This window comes from Lineus longissimus, chromosome 3 (genome assembly GCF_910592395.1).
Source record: "Lineus longissimus chromosome 3, tnLinLong1.2, whole genome shotgun sequence".
Lineage (NCBI taxonomy): Eukaryota > Metazoa > Nemertea > Pilidiophora > Heteronemertea > Lineidae > Lineus > Lineus longissimus.
This window is the reverse complement of record NC_088310.1, coordinates 9,721,940-9,739,852: the sequence shown is the minus strand read 5'-3', so window position 1 is coordinate 9,739,852 and position 17,913 is coordinate 9,721,940. Positions and strand designations below refer to the sequence as shown.

Genomic DNA, 17,913 nt, shown 5'->3' with positions numbered 1-17,913 from the left:
TTAGTATTGTCAGGGATGGGACAGTATTCAGAGTAAAACCCCAAACCATTTCCCAAGTAAAAATGTTGTCCTGAAGACTGCCCTTACTTTAGTTTAAAAAAGTATTCTAAAATACGTATTTTTGGTCCCATTTTGAAAATTTAAGGTCCTACAGAGAGCTAAGGTGTAGATTTTTTACATGCTGCCGTCAAATTTAACCCTTTTCAAGAGGGAAAAAAAATGGAAATCCTCCAAGAATCGAAAATGTCGCCCCTGTATATAATGCTTGGAGTGAATGTGGCAAAACAACTGACACACTTGCACAACACACCTGAAAATGGGTATTATTATAAACCACTTTATTTTTGCAGCCCTAAATCTTTGCGAAAACATCCTTTTCCATGTTTTCAGGGTTTGCTTCCATTTATCATTTCCACAAATGGGTGCAATTTCCAATGATAAAACCATTACTTTATACATCTTTGCCCATGTGAAAATTGTGATTGTACCCTCTTTTGAAAGAAAAAAACTGCTGAATTACTCCGCAATTGGGTTTCAAAAACCCCAATTGCCTAGTTACTCTCGGAAATTGGGTTGCAAAACCCACAATTGCCAAGTCACCCACCATAATGGGGATACTTCTTTTCTTTCTTGTGATGTTAGTGCAGTCATCTGGTCCGTTTAGAGACCTGACCCAAACAAGTTGAATATAAACCATACATGCAACGACACGATCTAAGAATTCGCAAAAAGATAAGTCACAAACAGACTATGCTCCATCTGTCCTTTCCCACCAACACGTGTATTGATTCACGCGAAATCTGCAAGCCTGGGTGTGATTTTCCTGCCAATCAACACAATCTGTGTCATATCGTAGTGAACAGAGAGATTACAACAGTCTCAAACGTTTTCATAAACTATACTGTAGGCAAACGGGTCATCCTAAACTGCTTACAACAGGTTTTAAAGCAGGTTAAAAGTCATCGAAATAAAATCCAATGGTCATCAACGAAATAAGCAGGTCATTTTTTGACATTTCCTGAACATTTCATGACATTTGTGTGCCAGATTAGCAAGTTGTTGTCCTAAATGTACCAGCGTCCACCACCCACTCGGCGGCCATGTTGGATTTGACTTGGAGGAAATGATAGGGCTTCCCATACAACAGGAGCCTTGTGATTTTAGACAACAACTCCCTTATCTATTAGACAACTCCACTTAAACTGCCATCAGGGGACACCCATAAGGACAGCGATTTTGGTCCCAAATGAGTCGCTTCGAAACAATTCAACCTCTGTAATCAGGACGACAGCTCATCTGTCGGCCCCAAGGCCATCCTTAAGAAGAGCAACTCTACTGTACATCTATACAAACCCATACCCCCTAAAACTAACCCGACTGACATAATAATTCAGTAATTTGATACCGGTAGTTTTAGTACCATCAGCAGTGTACACTGCTGGTACCATATCAAACAGATCACTTTCATATCTCCCTAAACAACTGATAGGACTGCACCTTTCAACAACTGCCTTCCATAAAATCTTCCCCAAGTTGCATCTGTGCCACATCTACATATGACTCTACATGCCTAGTTTGAAGGTTTTAGAAGTACCACCAACAACAGAATCAATACTTTGAAAGCTTTCATAATGAAGTTCTGATGCACCAGGCGGATGGGACTGCACCTTTCAACAACTGCCTTCTATAAAATCTTCCCCAAGCTGCATTTGTGCCACATCTACATATGACTCTACATGCCTAGTTTGAAGGTTTTAGAAGTACCACCGACAACAGAATCAATACTTTGAAAGCTTTTATAGGGGAAGTTCTGATGCACCAGGCGGAAGCATTCTAAGCCGATGAGTGTTAAGTCCTCCAGATCAACTGAGGTGTTATCGACCACTTTTGTCACATATCTCATTAAGGAAAGTACATGGGCTATGAATTTTCAAACGCCTCCTTTTTATCCAGGCCAGCTTAACAATAATATTGAAGGGCGGGCCTGCAAAAAACAAACATGAGAAAAACAAACATTTATTATCTTATTTGTTTACTCATGTTTCATTGGTAAACTATTTGTCGGAAGTTTTTGTCATTTTTATTGCCTGTGTCATCATTGTACTGGGGTAATCGATAACAATTCAATGCAGCATGATGTCATTCCTCAAGCTGCACAGCGCGTGCCAATGCATCGATCCACACAAAGATGATTGCTGCATGGAGGGCTAACTCAGCATAAACTTCACACAAACCTGATGATTCTGACAGGTGTTTTCAATTTTTTTCACTTTTTGTGGAACTTGGGGACGAAAACAATATACTGTTTTGTGAAAGGAGACTGGGCAGGTGATACCGAACTGACTACAGTACATGTAACCCATGTTCAATTCACTTTACCAGATAACGCTTAAAATTATCTCATAAATTCATCTTTATTGTATAATATAAATACAAATTTTATCCAGCCAATGCTAGATTATAAATTCAGACACTTATCTCACTTTATTATGCATTTATACCAGGGAAACGAATGGTATGATTTTCAATTAATATAATCAAATATGGATTAATCCATTCTTGATTTAATCAACAGACATTATAATCATAAAACTTTCCACATCATTTGCCGATCCCGCAAGTAAAAAGAACCAACTGACCAATAGGAACTCGCCACCTGTTTCTCAACCGCCACTGACATCCTCATTGCCAGCAATATTAATGAAAAACAGACAATAATCAGAAGATAAATATGATAGAGAATCCAATAAAATGTCATCAGCAGTAGGCAACAGGTTTAATATTGATGGGAGGTGGTGATGATAGTTTAGAAACAACATCCGATGAGACATATTAAATGAGCTTCCCGGGGGGGAGACATCACTTCCTGTCAATTGTCCACGTTATTTGGTTATCAGTGGGGCGGGGGCAGGCATGGCAGGGATAAACATGATGATAGTTTAGAAACAGCATTTTAAGCTATGAGAGGGATTAAATGTGCTTCATAGGGAGAGACCTCACTTCCCGTCATTTGTCCACACTTTTTGGTTATTTATGCTAAAACCTGGGGCTACATTTATACCATCAATACAAAATAACACAGTGGACTGGGAGGACCAGAGATGATACAATTCACAATGTATACAGTGGGGGGGGGGGGGGGGGTAATTACCTCTTTTGACTGCCTGGAGACAAAAACTGCATCACTAATGTGGAATGCTCCGCACAGGACTCATCCTCTTGCAAACAGGGCCTACAACACGACTTCTCCTTACGCATTGAGGGACTAATATGTATCGAGTGAAATGGCCTTGATATTGTCAGGATGCACAGGACTCGAAAGTTAAAGAGTTTATCTTATGTGCTGCAGACACAATGCCCTGCCTCCAAAACAAGCACATTCATGCAATCTTCAATTTTCTCCTGAAATTAATTCTTACTCACCTTTGTACACGGTTCGACATGACAATCGCGGAGGCTACATTCAAATGTGTTTTCCCAGAAGGCACATGGTTTGTTGATGTTCACCTGCGTATGAATGGAGAATCGTTGTTACCCGTAGGTATGTGTTAAAACCAGAAAATATTCTCAATAATCTTTTATATGTCACGGTTTTGTGAAAGTGCAACTTCAGCAAAGTTTGATTTGGCATTCGTTCTTCATTGCAGTGGAACCACCCGTAGTGTACACCTCTGCAAGCAGGCATACCTTGATTTAGGTCCTAAATGTGTCGCTACCATACAATTCAAGTTAACCTCTGGTGTCTGCAGTATGGACACCTTCTGCCAAATCCACTGGAGACATTTTTTTGCAGAGACAAATCAAACCGCAGGGCTGCCAGGACTTAATTACATCATTTGGGAGACACCCTACTTTCCTTAATATCTGAGGCTTACTTAACAATGATCACATCACGTTCGCGCCAAAATTCTGTCTTTCTTTGGCATAAACGTATGACTAACTTGATATGATGTCATTTAAAGGTGCTTAGGAGTATTCTTTCATCATTTTTTACCCCCACCCTTAGATGTAATAATAGCATAAAGACCTTCCTGCCAATAAGCAAAGACGCAGACATACCTTGAAGTATCTGAAGTAATCCTTCTGAGTAAGACTTCTAAGTACTGGATATATTTTCAAGTTATTGAAAGAGTCCACATTCTCCACTTTACAGGAACAATCATCTATTTCGCCTTTCAGCTGAAACGTCAAAACATTTTATAAAATCAGTAAGTCAATGTCATTGAGTAACGTTTGTCCTTTCCCAGGCCAGGCCAGCTTGGCAAGCTGGAAGGCCTACCTGATTCTTGGCAATCTTGGGAATTGATTCTCCTTTTTCTTTCTTCTTCAGTGTTCCCTCTACACTTGGTGGTGTGTTATTCTCAAGGGTATTCTTCTTCCAAGGCAGGCTGAGCGTTTTTACTTGCCACTACAGTTGGGTTATTGGGATGAGCTATAATATGAATACGATGATCATTTTGGCCTTCAGCTGAATCCTAAAGCAATTACAACAAATTACGGCAGATGGGCATTCACTAGTACATGATCTACCAGTACATGTATTTCAAGTTTTAGCCAAATTGGTGGGACATGGTCAACCCTTAAAGGCCTACGTCGTTTGCTGAACATTTTGAATTTGCAATTCAACTAATTGAATTAAAAAGTTTCCAATTGCGATAATACATACTAAATATAAATTTCAACATTGCCGTTGAGTAGACTGATTACAAATACTATGAATACAAAGTTTAGATAAATTTGTATTTATGATAACTGCACTACGTCATCAGACTCGGGACATTGTGTATAGGCCAAGTGGATTTTGATTTAACTGGACCACAAGTATTTACGGACGGTGTACCCCTTTAAGCGTTAGATCCCGTATTGTGTGTTCAGCCGTTGAGCGCCAATCTCAAGCATAGACTCAAGTTAAAGACTGTCACTACAGGTCTATAGACTAACATAGCCTAAGGCACATAGTGACATACATGACATAATTACAATTACATAATACATGCCATCAGCATCGGCATCAATCCAAAAATATACCGCTCGAGCTAAATTAGACAAGTGGGTAGGCTACAGTGCTACAGCACCAAGATGTCACTGCCACCTGACATGCAGGACCTATGTAAAATTCATCATCGACATCATGATGATGACATGTCATGCACATCTGATGTGGCTATCTGGCATGTTCATTTCATGCTAGATTGTCAATTTCTCACCTTGCAAAAGCATCGATCTCTGGCGCTGTCATAGTTCTCTGCACCTTCGACTGTATGAAATCGACATAATGTAGTAATAAGTAACACGGAAAATAAATATCGAATCATTTTCTCCATCAAAAACGACATAATCATGACATTACTCGTACCCGGTACAGCACATCTGGGAAAGTTCCAGCACAGTTCGACCGAAGAGCACCCACTATTTCTTAAAGGATATGATTCCGCTGAAAATATAGTTCTACTTCTTTGTTGATACGCATTTACAGAAAATCTTGTATAAATGTATGAGTTAGGACATAGTTTATCTAAGATAGTTTAAAAAGAATGCTTTATATTCCAATAACTTATAAGAATACTTTATTAAGCTTTGCGCATTTATACACTAATTTATGACGTGGCTCTCCCTCCAGGTGGGGGTTTTCCCAAAAAGAGTCAACCAATGCATTCTGCTAAAATCTATCGTGACATCTATAAAAATCAAGATAATCGTGGCTTCCAAGTCAAAATTTATGTAGCTAAATTCATAAATGTATCATGAGATACCTATACATTTAAGTGGTTTTAGAAATTGATGGTGCTTTTATAATTCTGTTGTGATCGATTAGTTGAAAAATAGGGCATGGGGATTTCCCTGAGATTTGTTGACATTCAAAGCACAACCAATTCAAAGCATGCATGTGTCAACATTGACAGTCATGATGAAGTAGTTACCCCTCTCAATTAAACCATGATTAACCAGCTTGGGTCCCGGATTGTTGCCAGTTGTGGAGGTAATTGAATTGGGAATCGGAACTATATCGGTCTGGATGTGACACGATATGACTATGAGTCGATGTCGACGGTGGCATCCCTTGGCTGCTGCATGAATATTTCGCGCCACTTCGTGAATTACCCTTTATTAGATATCGCAATTTACGCCACAACGTTAATTCCCACTAAAAAATGGCGATATTACGCACAATCTTCTTACGACATGGCGTTACATTATCGCACAACCCAAGTCTAAATGATAAATGTGCACTCGTCATGAGGTCGTCCGCGCCCTTCAAGGAAGAAGTATGAGAGGACGTCGCTGTAGCAAGAAAATGATATGATTAAGTACATTGTGCTAAATCAAATGTGCAACTTAGTCAGAGGTCCACTCTGATGATCAGTCGTTTGATGCCAACTCAAAAGTTTGTCACAAAATACAAACAAATTACAAATTACAAAAAGTTTATTGAATCCGTATAAAATTTACATTTTACATGGGACGGAAGTACAATAAACAGAAGTGCAGTGAAGATAGAGAGTCAGAAGAAAAGAGAGCAATAAGTAATAAAAGTACCAGTAAACAAATAATACAAAATTACTTAAATATGTTTTTATTTTCTTGGGAATTTTTCCCTCCATCCTAAATTTCGAAAATCATTTTGGAGCAATCCTGACTTCTCAACAAAGAGCATTCGCGCCACCCCAGTAGGACTTAAAATTCACTAGCCCCACAACTTGATTCTTCAATATCCAGGTCCTTGTCGAGTTCATGTAATAAATTGGATGTCGAGAAATATTATCATCTTTTTCAGGCAGAACTGTCATCAACCATGTCAGGAGATGTTGTGCCCAAAAGAGGGAGGACTCGTCCCTGCTGCGCCAACTGCAGGCTAAGATTAAAATCTCTGGACCAATAACGGTAGCTGACTATATGAAAGAGGTTCTCACCAACCCTGCTGCTGTAAGTCATTTCAATGCAGACCAGTGCTATGCTATTACATTTGTAGCTATGCAAGGAGCAATTGTGACCTGTCACAGTAACACCAGTCGCATGTTGCACAGAAGATGAGCCTGAATGACACAAGGAGATAATGGAAGAAATTGATGTGCTCATATTTCACAAAAGGCAACAGTGGAGTGAACAACCAGTCCGTCTCGAGCTACTAAGCTTAGAGCAACATGTGCCTGGTTTTGCTGTGACAGGTCACAAATAAATCAGTTGTTTTAAGAAATGTCAACTTGTAGCATTCATACCCAACTGTGAAAAACTGGTGGTTTTTGTGACGGTTGTTGTCGGCTGTTGCTATGAAATCCTGCTCGTCGCAGCCTTAACTGCACCTGCAGTAACCCAGTCGAGTTTGGCAAATTTTCTAGCGGTAAATATTCAAAACAATCTTACAATGTTCTGATGCCCATTTATGTACATGCACGGCCTACATGTATATCAGTATAAAATTAATACCGTATGCATCGCTTTGCATTGCTTTACATCACTATAAATAAATAAAATAAATATAGAATTTGTAAAGCGCCTTTCCAGGTCACCCTGCTCAAAGCGCTACCTCCTCTATTTTTTGAAGTGAAGATTGAACAAGTGTGTTTTAAGAAGGGATTTGAATTGGGTAAGGGTCTCAGCAGATGTAATTGCTTTGGGGAGTCGATTCCAGAGATGAGGAGCAGCCACGGAGAAACTGCGATCCCCGTACTTCGATTTTGAGCGAGGTTCAAGGAGACACTTTGAACAGGATGACCTGGTAAGGCGCCTACCTTCGTTACGCTGCAAAAGTGAAGACAGATATGATGGCGCAAGCACTAGGCATCCATATGTAGTAAATACTTATAGATATTTGAGATCAGTTTGTTTGTGGTTTGTTTATCACATATATCATGTTGATCTACTGCAATTCTGTCCATTCTAGGGTTATTACATGCATCAAGATGTGTTTGGATCACAAGGGGATTTCATCACTTCACCGGAAATCAGTCAGATATTTGGAGAGGTGTGTATTGTCAAGTGTTTATTTACGTCACCAGAGGTCATTTGAATGAGTTGAGCGTAGCGTGGCCTCTCTATTGTGCAGTGACGTCATTTGGGCATCAGTTTTGGACGTTAATTCGCCTCCTGAATTTACCAACAAAGTGCACTATATGTGAATGATGTCATCGTTGACATTACCTCACTTCCGTAATGCCATTGTTGCGCTAATGACAAAGTGTGCAACATGGATCAATTTTAAGTAAATTCGATGAAGATGTCCGCAAGGTATTATTTTCTGTGATGACAACACGGCCAACATCGACGTGCTGTAAGACCAGCCATAAGCCTGATTAATTAAGTTTTTGAAACTAATGTTGGTCATTTAAGATACTAAGAAGCAGACTTAAGCATTTTCCAGTGCCAAAAAAGCTTTAGGAGGGTTTTTTTTCTTTAAAAAAAATATTTTTCATTTAGAAAAAAAAAAATTAGGAATTTTTTTTCTCATCCCCATGAAAAAAGTCCTGGGGGAAACCCTGAGTATGTGTATTATTGGTGTCTTTCTCCTCCCCATTTCAGTTGATTGGAGTATGGTGTGTGAATGAATGGATGCAGATAGGATCGCCATCAAAGTTTCAACTGGTTGAGTTAGGACCAGGGAGAGGAACTCTCACTGATGATATACTCAGGGTATGAATATAGTTGTTGTGTCTGTGACCTGCTTTTTGGTATTCAAGAGGTCAAATCTTAAAAATTACCATATTACATGCAGATTAGCTGATATAGATGGCTCTTTTTCTTGCTCTTTGACCTGAAACTTTGTCATCTTGCATGTTGACTTAAGTGGTATTTTCTTCAATTAATTGATGGTAATATTATAATATATATAATATAATATTTAGAAAAAATCATGCGAAACTAAAAAAAATCATGTTTGTGTGATATCACGCGAGAATAGATAGATGCTGCAGCACCCTCTGTGGAGTAAGAATTTGATACTTTTTTCTTGTCGTAACATTATTAGCACAGATCAGAGAAATTCATACATCTCTACAGATGTCGCATTCTTTCCATTCCCTCAGTCATTTTCAGCATGATGTCACTTGGCCTGAGATTGCCTGGTGAAATTAGGTGAAATTCGTGGCAGTATCACGATATCATGTCTTGGAACACTACTGAAGTGTTGATAAATGGTTTTCATGAAAACTTCTTATTGTTGAGATATAATCATAAGATCGCACTGTTAAAATTATCAAATATATAAAATTATCAATCCTGCATCATCAGTAATCAGTTCTAAGTCCATGTGGCCTGAATTTGATAAAGAGAGGATGTGATAAGAAAAAATTCTGAAAAAATACATTTATCCTCTGTGTTGTCCCAGGTGAGCACAGTGTCCTACAGATTATTCGTTTATAGGCCATCATTCAAAAATTATTCATAATCAATATCAAGTATTCTCGAATCTATACTTGTCAACATAGATCATATTGACTTCTGTTTTAAATTTCAGGTTTTTTCAAAGTTTCCTCTCAAAGATGCTGTGTCAGCACATTTAGTTGAAGTAAGTCCGACCTTGAGTGACATGCAGAAGGTCAAGCTACAAGGAGGGGAAACTGGTGGGGAATCTGAGCAGACGACAAGTTCATTTTCCTACAAACATTGCCTATCTAAACATGGTTGTCGTGTATCATGGTATCAACAGCTACAGGATGTACCGAGAGGTCCGTCTGTGTTCATCGCTCATGAATTCTTTGACGCGTTGCCTGTTCATAAATTCCAAGTAAGTAGAGAGGTGAAGTAATAATGTATTAATGTTGTAACCATTATGTCGAAATTGGAACATCGTATATTTGGTACCCAACCTCGCTACATGCTCTTGAACTTCAACAAGTCACTTTAATTTGATTGCCACTATCTCTGAGTGAGGCATAAAAAGGAGATGCCTTGTAATTGCTGCCTATGCCATGGTAAGCTCCTGGCCAAGTGAGAAGCGAAGGTTGGATTGGCTTTTTTATTCATGATTTTATTATCATTTTTATGTGCACTTTCGCATCATTTACTTTGTACTTGATCCGCCATTTTGTCATTCCCATCACGTGACTTCGAACTCTGAGATCCACCGGAAACTCCCGAAGCGTAAACTCAACAGTGCCTTCACCTTTGACCCCTGCCCTCCGGCCAGTCAATGACTTTGTTTATTTTGGATGTCAACAAATGGACACGTTGACGGGGAGTCCCGGTTTTTAATGACGCCTGTCATCACCTCACGTCTTCTGTTGTACTTGTATATAAACATATATTTCCTGTCTGTACATTAGACTTTGAAAAAGGAATCAAAATATCCGAAACGTCGTCTATTTCATACAACGTTGTAGTGTTGTTTTTTATATCAATCTGGATTGGCTTTTTCTCCCAGAACAACGAGGAGGTTAAAAATAAGTCCGCTCCTTTTGTTTGATTAATAAAAAATTTCATCAATCTCAAAAATTACCTGACCAATCTGTTGGGTATACTATTGGCATCTAAGGTGTGTTGACTTTAGAAAATATATGCAGTGTAAAAAACACATAGGCCTATTATTTGATGGTTTTACACAAATCAAGATTTCCTTATTGAATGATCTTCTTCAGAAAACCGATCAACGATGGAATGAAATATTGGTTGACCTTGACCCAAACTCAGATGGATTACGATATGTTTTATCAAAACGGCAGACGTTGGCTGCAAAAACATTACTGAAGGTAAGTTATGGTTGCATCAGACCACCATTTTCTTCTGTGGCAATTCTTACCACGGCTCTAATACTAATCAATTCATTAATAAAAGCATAAAAGCCCTCTCCATTAACTTCTTTAAATTCATGCAGACCTAACAGGTAGAACTGTACAACCAGCCAATGCACTTACTAAGAGTGGTTTGACAGCTTTCCTAGAGATTACCATGTGAATCTCGTGTATAGGCTGTCCACAACCTGGCGACTGAACTGGTGATTGTCTGGCAAGTCCCTAGAAAAATTATCTGGGCAGAATCTGGTCAGATGTGGGGTCGATCGGTTAGTAATTAGTTTTGTGTGCTCATGTAGGTGAAGAGAGATGATCCACGAGATCACATTGAGGTGTGTCCGGAGGCTGGCATATTGATGCAGGAACTTTCCACGCGGATAGCAGAGGATGGAGGTTTTGCTCTTTTGGCTGATTATGGTCACTCTGGTGAGAAGGGAGACACTTTCAGGGTGAGATAAAATCGTTTAAATCTGATTTTTTTTTGTCTCATGCCTAGATAATAAAAGGCTCTTCTCTTAAAGGGGGACTATAGGCAGGAGGAGAGGGGCTAATTTGGCCATCTCCAAGTGACTAGTATACACAGTAAGAGCCCTAGGTCATGTCAGATTCAGCACTAAATATATTCCTCGTACAAGCATGAATCATTTCAACGTACTGTGAGATGTGAGTGACCTCCATTGGCGAATTTGTATAATTTTATCTTGCCTGCCTAGCTGCTGCCTATATTGTCCCTTTAAACAAACAATTTTGTTGCAAACCTTCTTAATCTATGCTTAGTATTCTTATTGTAGCAAAAAAGTGTTCGAAGAACCCTCTTAATCTTTCTCACTCTCCAGTTAAACTTCAACTTTCTTTCAAAAAATTATCAAAAATAACAAGAGCAGATATGATGCATTTCAGCAAGAAAAAATAAAGACTATGAATTCTTGACTTCAGTGATCTCTTCATTGCCAGATTAGGAAGGCATGTAAACTCTGAATTTTTATTTCTCCTTTTCAGGCTTTCCGTGAACATAAGCTCCATGACCCGTTAAATGAGCCGGGCAGTGCTGATTTGACCGCTGATGTGGACTTTTCCTATTTAAAAGAGATGGCTGGCCAGAAAGGTAATGACCTAGTGACCAGACATGCAAGACACAAAACTCAAAAAATCATTGTGAAGAACATTGTTGTTTTAGTTTATTACTTAGTATGTCTGATCAAAGTACAGGCGAAAAACTATGAGCCTGTTCTCAGAGCTAGCTCTTGTGGGCGTGTTTGTTGAACACCACCACCCCCCCCTCTCCACCTTTCCCCCTCATTCAGTATACGCCCCAACTAAGCACAGAGAGAACTCAACAAAGCCTTTATCATAGAGATGAACCTGCCTTAATAAACTTCACAGTCTAAGCGTTCAAATTCAGCCCCAAAATATTAGTCATCATGTTTTCCTACACTAATCATTACCTAATTACTAAAGAATTTAACGTTGCGCGATATTGTATTGTGGCGATACAATATCGCGCAACGTTAAGTATGGTCATTGTCAAGCAACATGATGTATTTTTCAGTGTCGTCATACGGGCCAATAACTCAGGACCAATTTCTCTACCACATGGGCATAGGAGCTAGATTACAGGTGAGGTCATGCTGCAGATTTCCTTTTTTCCTCGAACTACAATTCTTAAAAACCTCTGAGAAACAGTGTACAGTAGGCCCTCTCTATTAAGGACACCCTCAGGACTGACTAGTGTCTGAAGCGACCTAGCCGTCGGACCAGTATACATTCAACAACAACTGACAAGTGCTGTCCTTAATAGAGAGGTGTCCTGATTAGAGAGGTCAACTTGAATGGAAACAACCAATTTGGGACCAAAACTAGTGTCCTTAATAGATAGGTTGTCCTTAATAGAGAGGTGTCCGCTAAGGAGGTTCCACGGTATTTTTAGCGGGATCAAATTTCAAAGTTGAAGTCGGAGGGTGACTCCTTTTTGGCATAGATTTACATCCTAAATTCAGAAACACAGTGTAGAATACACTATGCACCCACTGTACCTTGTTTTGGCGGAAGTGGTTTATTGCTAGGCAACCATTTTGATTGGATTGGTATAAAATATTGAAGCAGTGAAAATCTCATTTCTTTGTTTAGTTTGATTTCTTCTAGAATAGACATTGATACCTCACTGTCGGTACTGGTTGTTTCATCAAACATGGCTCGGATTAAGGTGTCATTACAACCAAAACCTAGGACTACACTTAAGCTCCACCCCGTGGCGTTTAGTGAGACAATCAAAACCTCAAGTACGGTATCAATTCCTTAAACCTCCTGCATATCTAGTTTTTTAAATTCTTATTCTCATTACTCCTCATGTTTCAGGTACTCCTGGGCAGTGCCACCCCCTCACAACGGAAGGATCTCATATCCGGCTACGACATGCTCACCAATCACTCCAAGATGGGAGAGAGGTTTAAATTCATGGCTTTGATGCAAAACGATAGGAAGGACTATATACCTGCTGGATTCGAGAATCACAGCTGACAAGAGTGACATGACTAGACTGTTCATTTCATATATAGGTCAATTAAAGCGAACTGGAACCGCCGAGCGATTTATTCAACTTTTCGACTTTCACCGCCCGAGAAAGTCAAACTTCCAACTTCCTATTCGAGTTCAGATTTGTAGCTCCGCCCCCAGTGCCCGAGCATGCGCAGTTCAATTTGTTATTATTGAGAATCATGTGAGAATCACGTGAGTCATGCGATCTTTCATTCATGTATTTTCGTAGTAAATTCCATAGTAGTGACGTCACTCAATGATTGACAGCTGGGCGCCATGTTTCATTCATGCCTCGTTCTGATCACCCGATACGCGGGAAATGAAAACGAGGTCATACGAACTGGCTTGGCGGTTTCAGTTCGCTTTAAGATGATTTTTCCACAAAAGAAACTTCCAGGACAAGAGCCAAAAGCTGCCCAAGACTTTGAACCATGACATTTTTAGCTCACCTCTTAGCAGAGGTGAGCTTATCCCATACCGTGGCGTCCGTCGTCCGTCGTCGTCGTCGTCGTCGTCGTCCGTCGTCCGTTAGCAGGGCACGTTTCGTAACTGTTAGAGCTATTGAGTTGAAACTTGGTACACATGTACCCTTATGTAATGACACCTGGGAGACCAAGTTTCGGTCCGATTCGTTTCATGGTTTGGCCACCAGGGGGCCAAACGTTAAAAGTGAAAATATGCAATATCTCCCTTAATAGTAGTCGGGAAATTTTGAAAAAAATATGGTAGGTACTTCTAGCAAAGGTGCATCATATATCCTCCGGGTTTTTGATTTGACCTCCTTTTCAAGGTCACAGAGGTCAAATGGTGTAAATTGGCCGTTAGGATGTAACGATGGCACGTTTCTAAACTGCAATGACTATTGATACCAAATTTGGTACACATTTACCCCTTAGTCAGGTGATCTCAGGGACCGAAGTTTGGTCCAATATGATTCACCACTTGACCACCAGGGGGCAAAATCCAAAAACCTTAAAAATGTGATTATTCCTTAACTTCTTGCCCGATTGCCACCAATTTGATATCATGGGTACATCTAACCACCATACAGTATATGTCACACAGGTTTTTAATTTGACCTTCTTGTCACGGTCACAGAGGTCAAATGGCGTAAATTCGCCGTCGGGCCGTAACTATGGCATGTTTCTTAACTGCAATGACTATTGATCACAAATTAAGTACACATGTACCCCTTGGTCAGGTGATCTCAGGTACCGAAGTTTGGTGCGATCTGATTTGCCGTTTGGCCTCCAGGGAGGGGGCCAAATCCTAAATTCTTCAAAATGCCATTATTCCTAGTAATGACTTGCCCGATTGGCACCAATTTTATATCATAGGTACATCTAATTCTAACAACCATTCAATGTGTCACCCTGGTCTTCTTTGATTTGACCTACTTTTCAAGGTCACAGAGGTCGAATGTACTGTAAATTGGCCATTTTGGGGAAATTGTAATTGCTTGGACCTACATCAAACCTAACACTACATGACACAAGACCATGCTCTTTATCCATCTTTCCTCCACATGAGGTGAGCACAATGGCCCTGGCCATTTCATTGTTTAAGCGCTAAATTATTGGGAATATATTCTGTCATACATTCTTGTAAGCTAGTTTCCAAGAATTGGTTGATTTTCTTATGATTTATCAAGTACTTTGATGATATCACTATCAGTGCATTTTAGTGAAATTAGCAAAAGTGAACACTGGCAAAAATTTCACAGTGACAGTACAGTAGAACCTCTCTATTAAGGACACCCTCAGGACTGACAAGTGCTGTCCTAAATTAATAGAAAGGTGTCCTGATTAGAGAGGTCAAATTGGAACCAAATTGGGACCAAAACTAGTGTCCTTAATAGAGAGGTTGCCCTTAATAGAGAAGTGTCCGCTAAGAGAGTTTCTACTTGTACTTATCAAAATCAGGAGTTACCTAAAAATATGCAATGTACATGTATGTGAGTGCATCATCGTTGGAAATATAACTTCACTGTATTCAATAAACATGCCAGCCAGTGCTGAAAACTGATATGATGAGTTCTTGTTTGTTGTTTGAAGGTGCTGGTACAGACATTGTGTTCCACTTCATATGGAATGGACTTGTTTGCGTCTATGGCCTCCCACAAGGATCCCAATGGTGAGGGTCATCAGCTCTGGTCCATACTCGATATTCTGATTGTACACACTTCCTCAGGTATGCTGTCCCCTCTTGCATTGCATTCATACTCGATTAACCAGGTACACCCTGTAAATCGAGTGCGGCATCACCTGACGCCATTCGAATGTCTCAGTCGATAATTCGAGTACCGATCGTGAATCGCACCTCAAAATCTAGCTCGAAATTTGATTTTGCATTTCTCAAAAATTCCAAGGAAACTCAAAAAATGAAGTGTTGCTGTCTTGTGGTTTCTCAACCCACATGCAGACTTGTAGCCTAGCATCCACCTCCAGTAAATTGCAAGATTACAAAATATTTTGAGCTTTAAAAAACTCACAAACGCAAGTATGGTGAACGCAAGTTTCTGAGTATAAGCCACCTTTTTGTAAAACTGGGGATATCAAGTACAGTAGAACCTCTCTATTAAGGACACCCTCGGGACTGACAAGTGCTGTCCTTAATAGGGAGGTGTCCAGAGAGAGGTCATATTGAATGGAAACAACCAATTTGGGAGCAAACCTAGTGTCCTTAATAGAGAGGTGTCCGCTTCGGGAGGTTCCACTGTATCTGTGAGACCAGGTTAAAGCATCTTAGAGCTACAAGGGTTAAGACTCGCACAGTTCTGATGTGCTCATTATAATGGGCTCATTATGCTCATGGGGCAGCGGTAGCGCGGTGGAAGAGTCGGCCTCATGATCAGGAGGTCGTGGGTTCAACTCCCGGCGAGTCACTGCTTGGTTCCCCAACTGGTCGAGTTCAGGTGAGCGCCTTCTGGTTGCGCCTTGAATCTGCTCAGTGTGAATGTGGAGCTGTTGAGTCCAGGTCATGTGCTTTCAGACCTGTTTCCTAATGAAGAGAGAGGAATACTGGCCAAATCACGCCAACCTGACCCCAAAGCTGTGGGGCTCTGTCAGTCTGTGGTAGAACTCTCTAGATCAGCCGACTTCATAAGCAAAAACGAACTGACTGTCTAGCGTACATCTTTAAAAAGAAGAGGCTCCAGTCTTTGTATTGGGCGATATGAATAAAGACTAGCAAATGCTTTTACTTCAATTTTGTACAGAAAGGCCTAGTGTATATGTACATGAAGTTTTAGAAAAAAGCATTTGCTAGTCTTTATTCATAAATCACCCAATGGTACTTGTGTGTCGGTAATCTTCATCATCTCCTAAAGTTAAGAAAAAAACAAAGGTAGTGAACATGTTATTTTGAACAACCGGTTCTCTTTTCGTTGCCTCTTGTGCCACATGATGGGTACGTCACAATTGTGTGGACAAAAGGGACCCAGTCACAACCCATCCGGACACCAGGGCCCGGTTGTTCAAAGCTCAACTATAATGCTAACGATGGTTTAGTGGTCGCTAAACCACCAATATCTTAGCATGCAGCAAAGTTTGCTTCATTGGGCTCCATTAGGCACCTTCCCCATAGAGGTATACGGTATACTACACTATACGCGAACAATGGCTTCACAAAGGGTGCATGACCATGAAACTATTGTTCGCGTATAGTATAGTATAGTATAGTATAGGGTATAGCTCTATGGAATAGGTGCCTTAGGCATAGCAGCCACTATGCCTTTGCTATATTTGCTAAATTTGCCACTCCGATTCAGGTGTCTTGTTAAAGTCTACACTCCAAAGTCATCCTCCTATCCTGTATACCTATTCAGTATTTGAAAAGGAAATACAAAGTCTTTCCATGATAGGAATCATTTCACTGATGGCCAAGACGCAATTGATTTCATAGTACAGTGGAACCTTCCTTTGCGTACACCAGTCTATCAAGGACATTAGTTTTGGACCAAAATTGGTTGTTTCCATTCTGATATACCTCTATTATAAGAACACCTCTCTATTAAGGACAGCACTTGTCAGTCCTGAGGGTGTCCGCAATAGAGAGGTTCTACCGTACATTCATGTCACAACCTAATCGTTAGTGGTACCACAAATGTGCCAATACAATTTCATCTAAATGACATCATCAGAGTGCATCCACCTTATTCAGAGAAAGTCGATCATGAAATTCTGCCAAAATGTCATTGTCAAACTGCATGATGAGTAATTGAGTTCTTGTTTGTTGTTTGAAGCTGCTGGTACAGACATTGTGTTCCGCTACATGTGGATTGAACTTGGTTATGTCTATGGCCTCTCACATAGAGCATATTATGGTAATGCTTACCAGGTCCGGTCTATACTTGATATCCTGAATATACACGCTTTTTCGAGTATGCTGTCCCGTCTTGTATTGCATTCATACTCAATTAACCAGGTATGCCCTGTGTATCGAGTACGATTAGCATGTTGTTTTGAACAACCAGCTCTTGTTTGTTGCTGCCACAGGATGGATATGTATCAATCATGAGGACAATAGGGTCCAGCCACAGGGACGTGTCACAAATCGTTACACCAGGTCTTAGGGTCAATTTACAGTGGAATCTCTATAACATGACACCTCTATTGGTCATCCTTCTACGAAGGAGCACATATTATGAGTAAAA

General features: G+C 40.1%; 2 protein-coding genes across 6 annotated transcripts in view; one reads left to right on the top strand and one right to left on the bottom strand.

Moving 5' to 3' along the window:
* Positions 1-5,384, bottom strand: part of LOC135485694 (ERO1-like protein alpha) — a 37,051-nt gene extending 31,667 nt beyond the window's left edge. For all 5 annotated transcript variants that reach the window (XM_064768077.1, XM_064768076.1, XM_064768078.1 and 2 more), the window contains exons 1-3: positions 5,208-5,384; positions 4,060-4,179; positions 3,424-3,507 (exon numbers count right to left, since the gene is read on the bottom strand). In XM_064768077.1, the coding sequence (XP_064624147.1) occupies positions 3,424-3,507; positions 4,060-4,179; positions 5,208-5,342 (339 nt within the window). In that variant the 5' untranslated portion in view covers positions 5,343-5,384. The remainder of the gene's footprint in view (positions 1-3,423; positions 3,508-4,059; positions 4,180-5,207) is intronic.
* A 285-nt stretch (positions 5,385-5,669) lies between these two features.
* Positions 5,670-14,376, top strand: LOC135485703 (protein arginine methyltransferase NDUFAF7, mitochondrial-like). Its single transcript, XM_064768097.1, has 10 exons — positions 5,670-5,980; positions 6,776-6,924; positions 7,883-7,963; positions 8,518-8,628; positions 9,452-9,721; positions 10,572-10,682; positions 11,024-11,173; positions 11,724-11,829; positions 12,274-12,341; positions 13,080-14,376. Exons 1-10 carry the CDS (start codon positions 5,938-5,940, stop codon positions 13,239-13,241), a joined length of 1,251 nt encoding a protein of 416 aa, XP_064624167.1. The 5' UTR covers positions 5,670-5,937; the 3' UTR covers positions 13,242-14,376.
* Positions 14,377-17,913: the final 3,537 nt, after the last annotated feature.

Coding starts and splice junctions, on each gene's coding strand:
- LOC135485703 (XM_064768097.1), top strand. CDS start 5,938: ATGATTAACCAGCTTGGGTCCCGGATTGTTGCCAGTTGTGGAG. Junction 6,925..7,882: donor TTCTCACCAACCCTGCTGCT/GTAAGTCATTTC, acceptor TGTCCATTCTAG/GGTTATTACATGCATCAAGA. Junction 11,830..12,273: donor AGAGATGGCTGGCCAGAAAG/GTAATGACCTAG, acceptor TGTATTTTTCAG/TGTCGTCATACGGGCCAATA.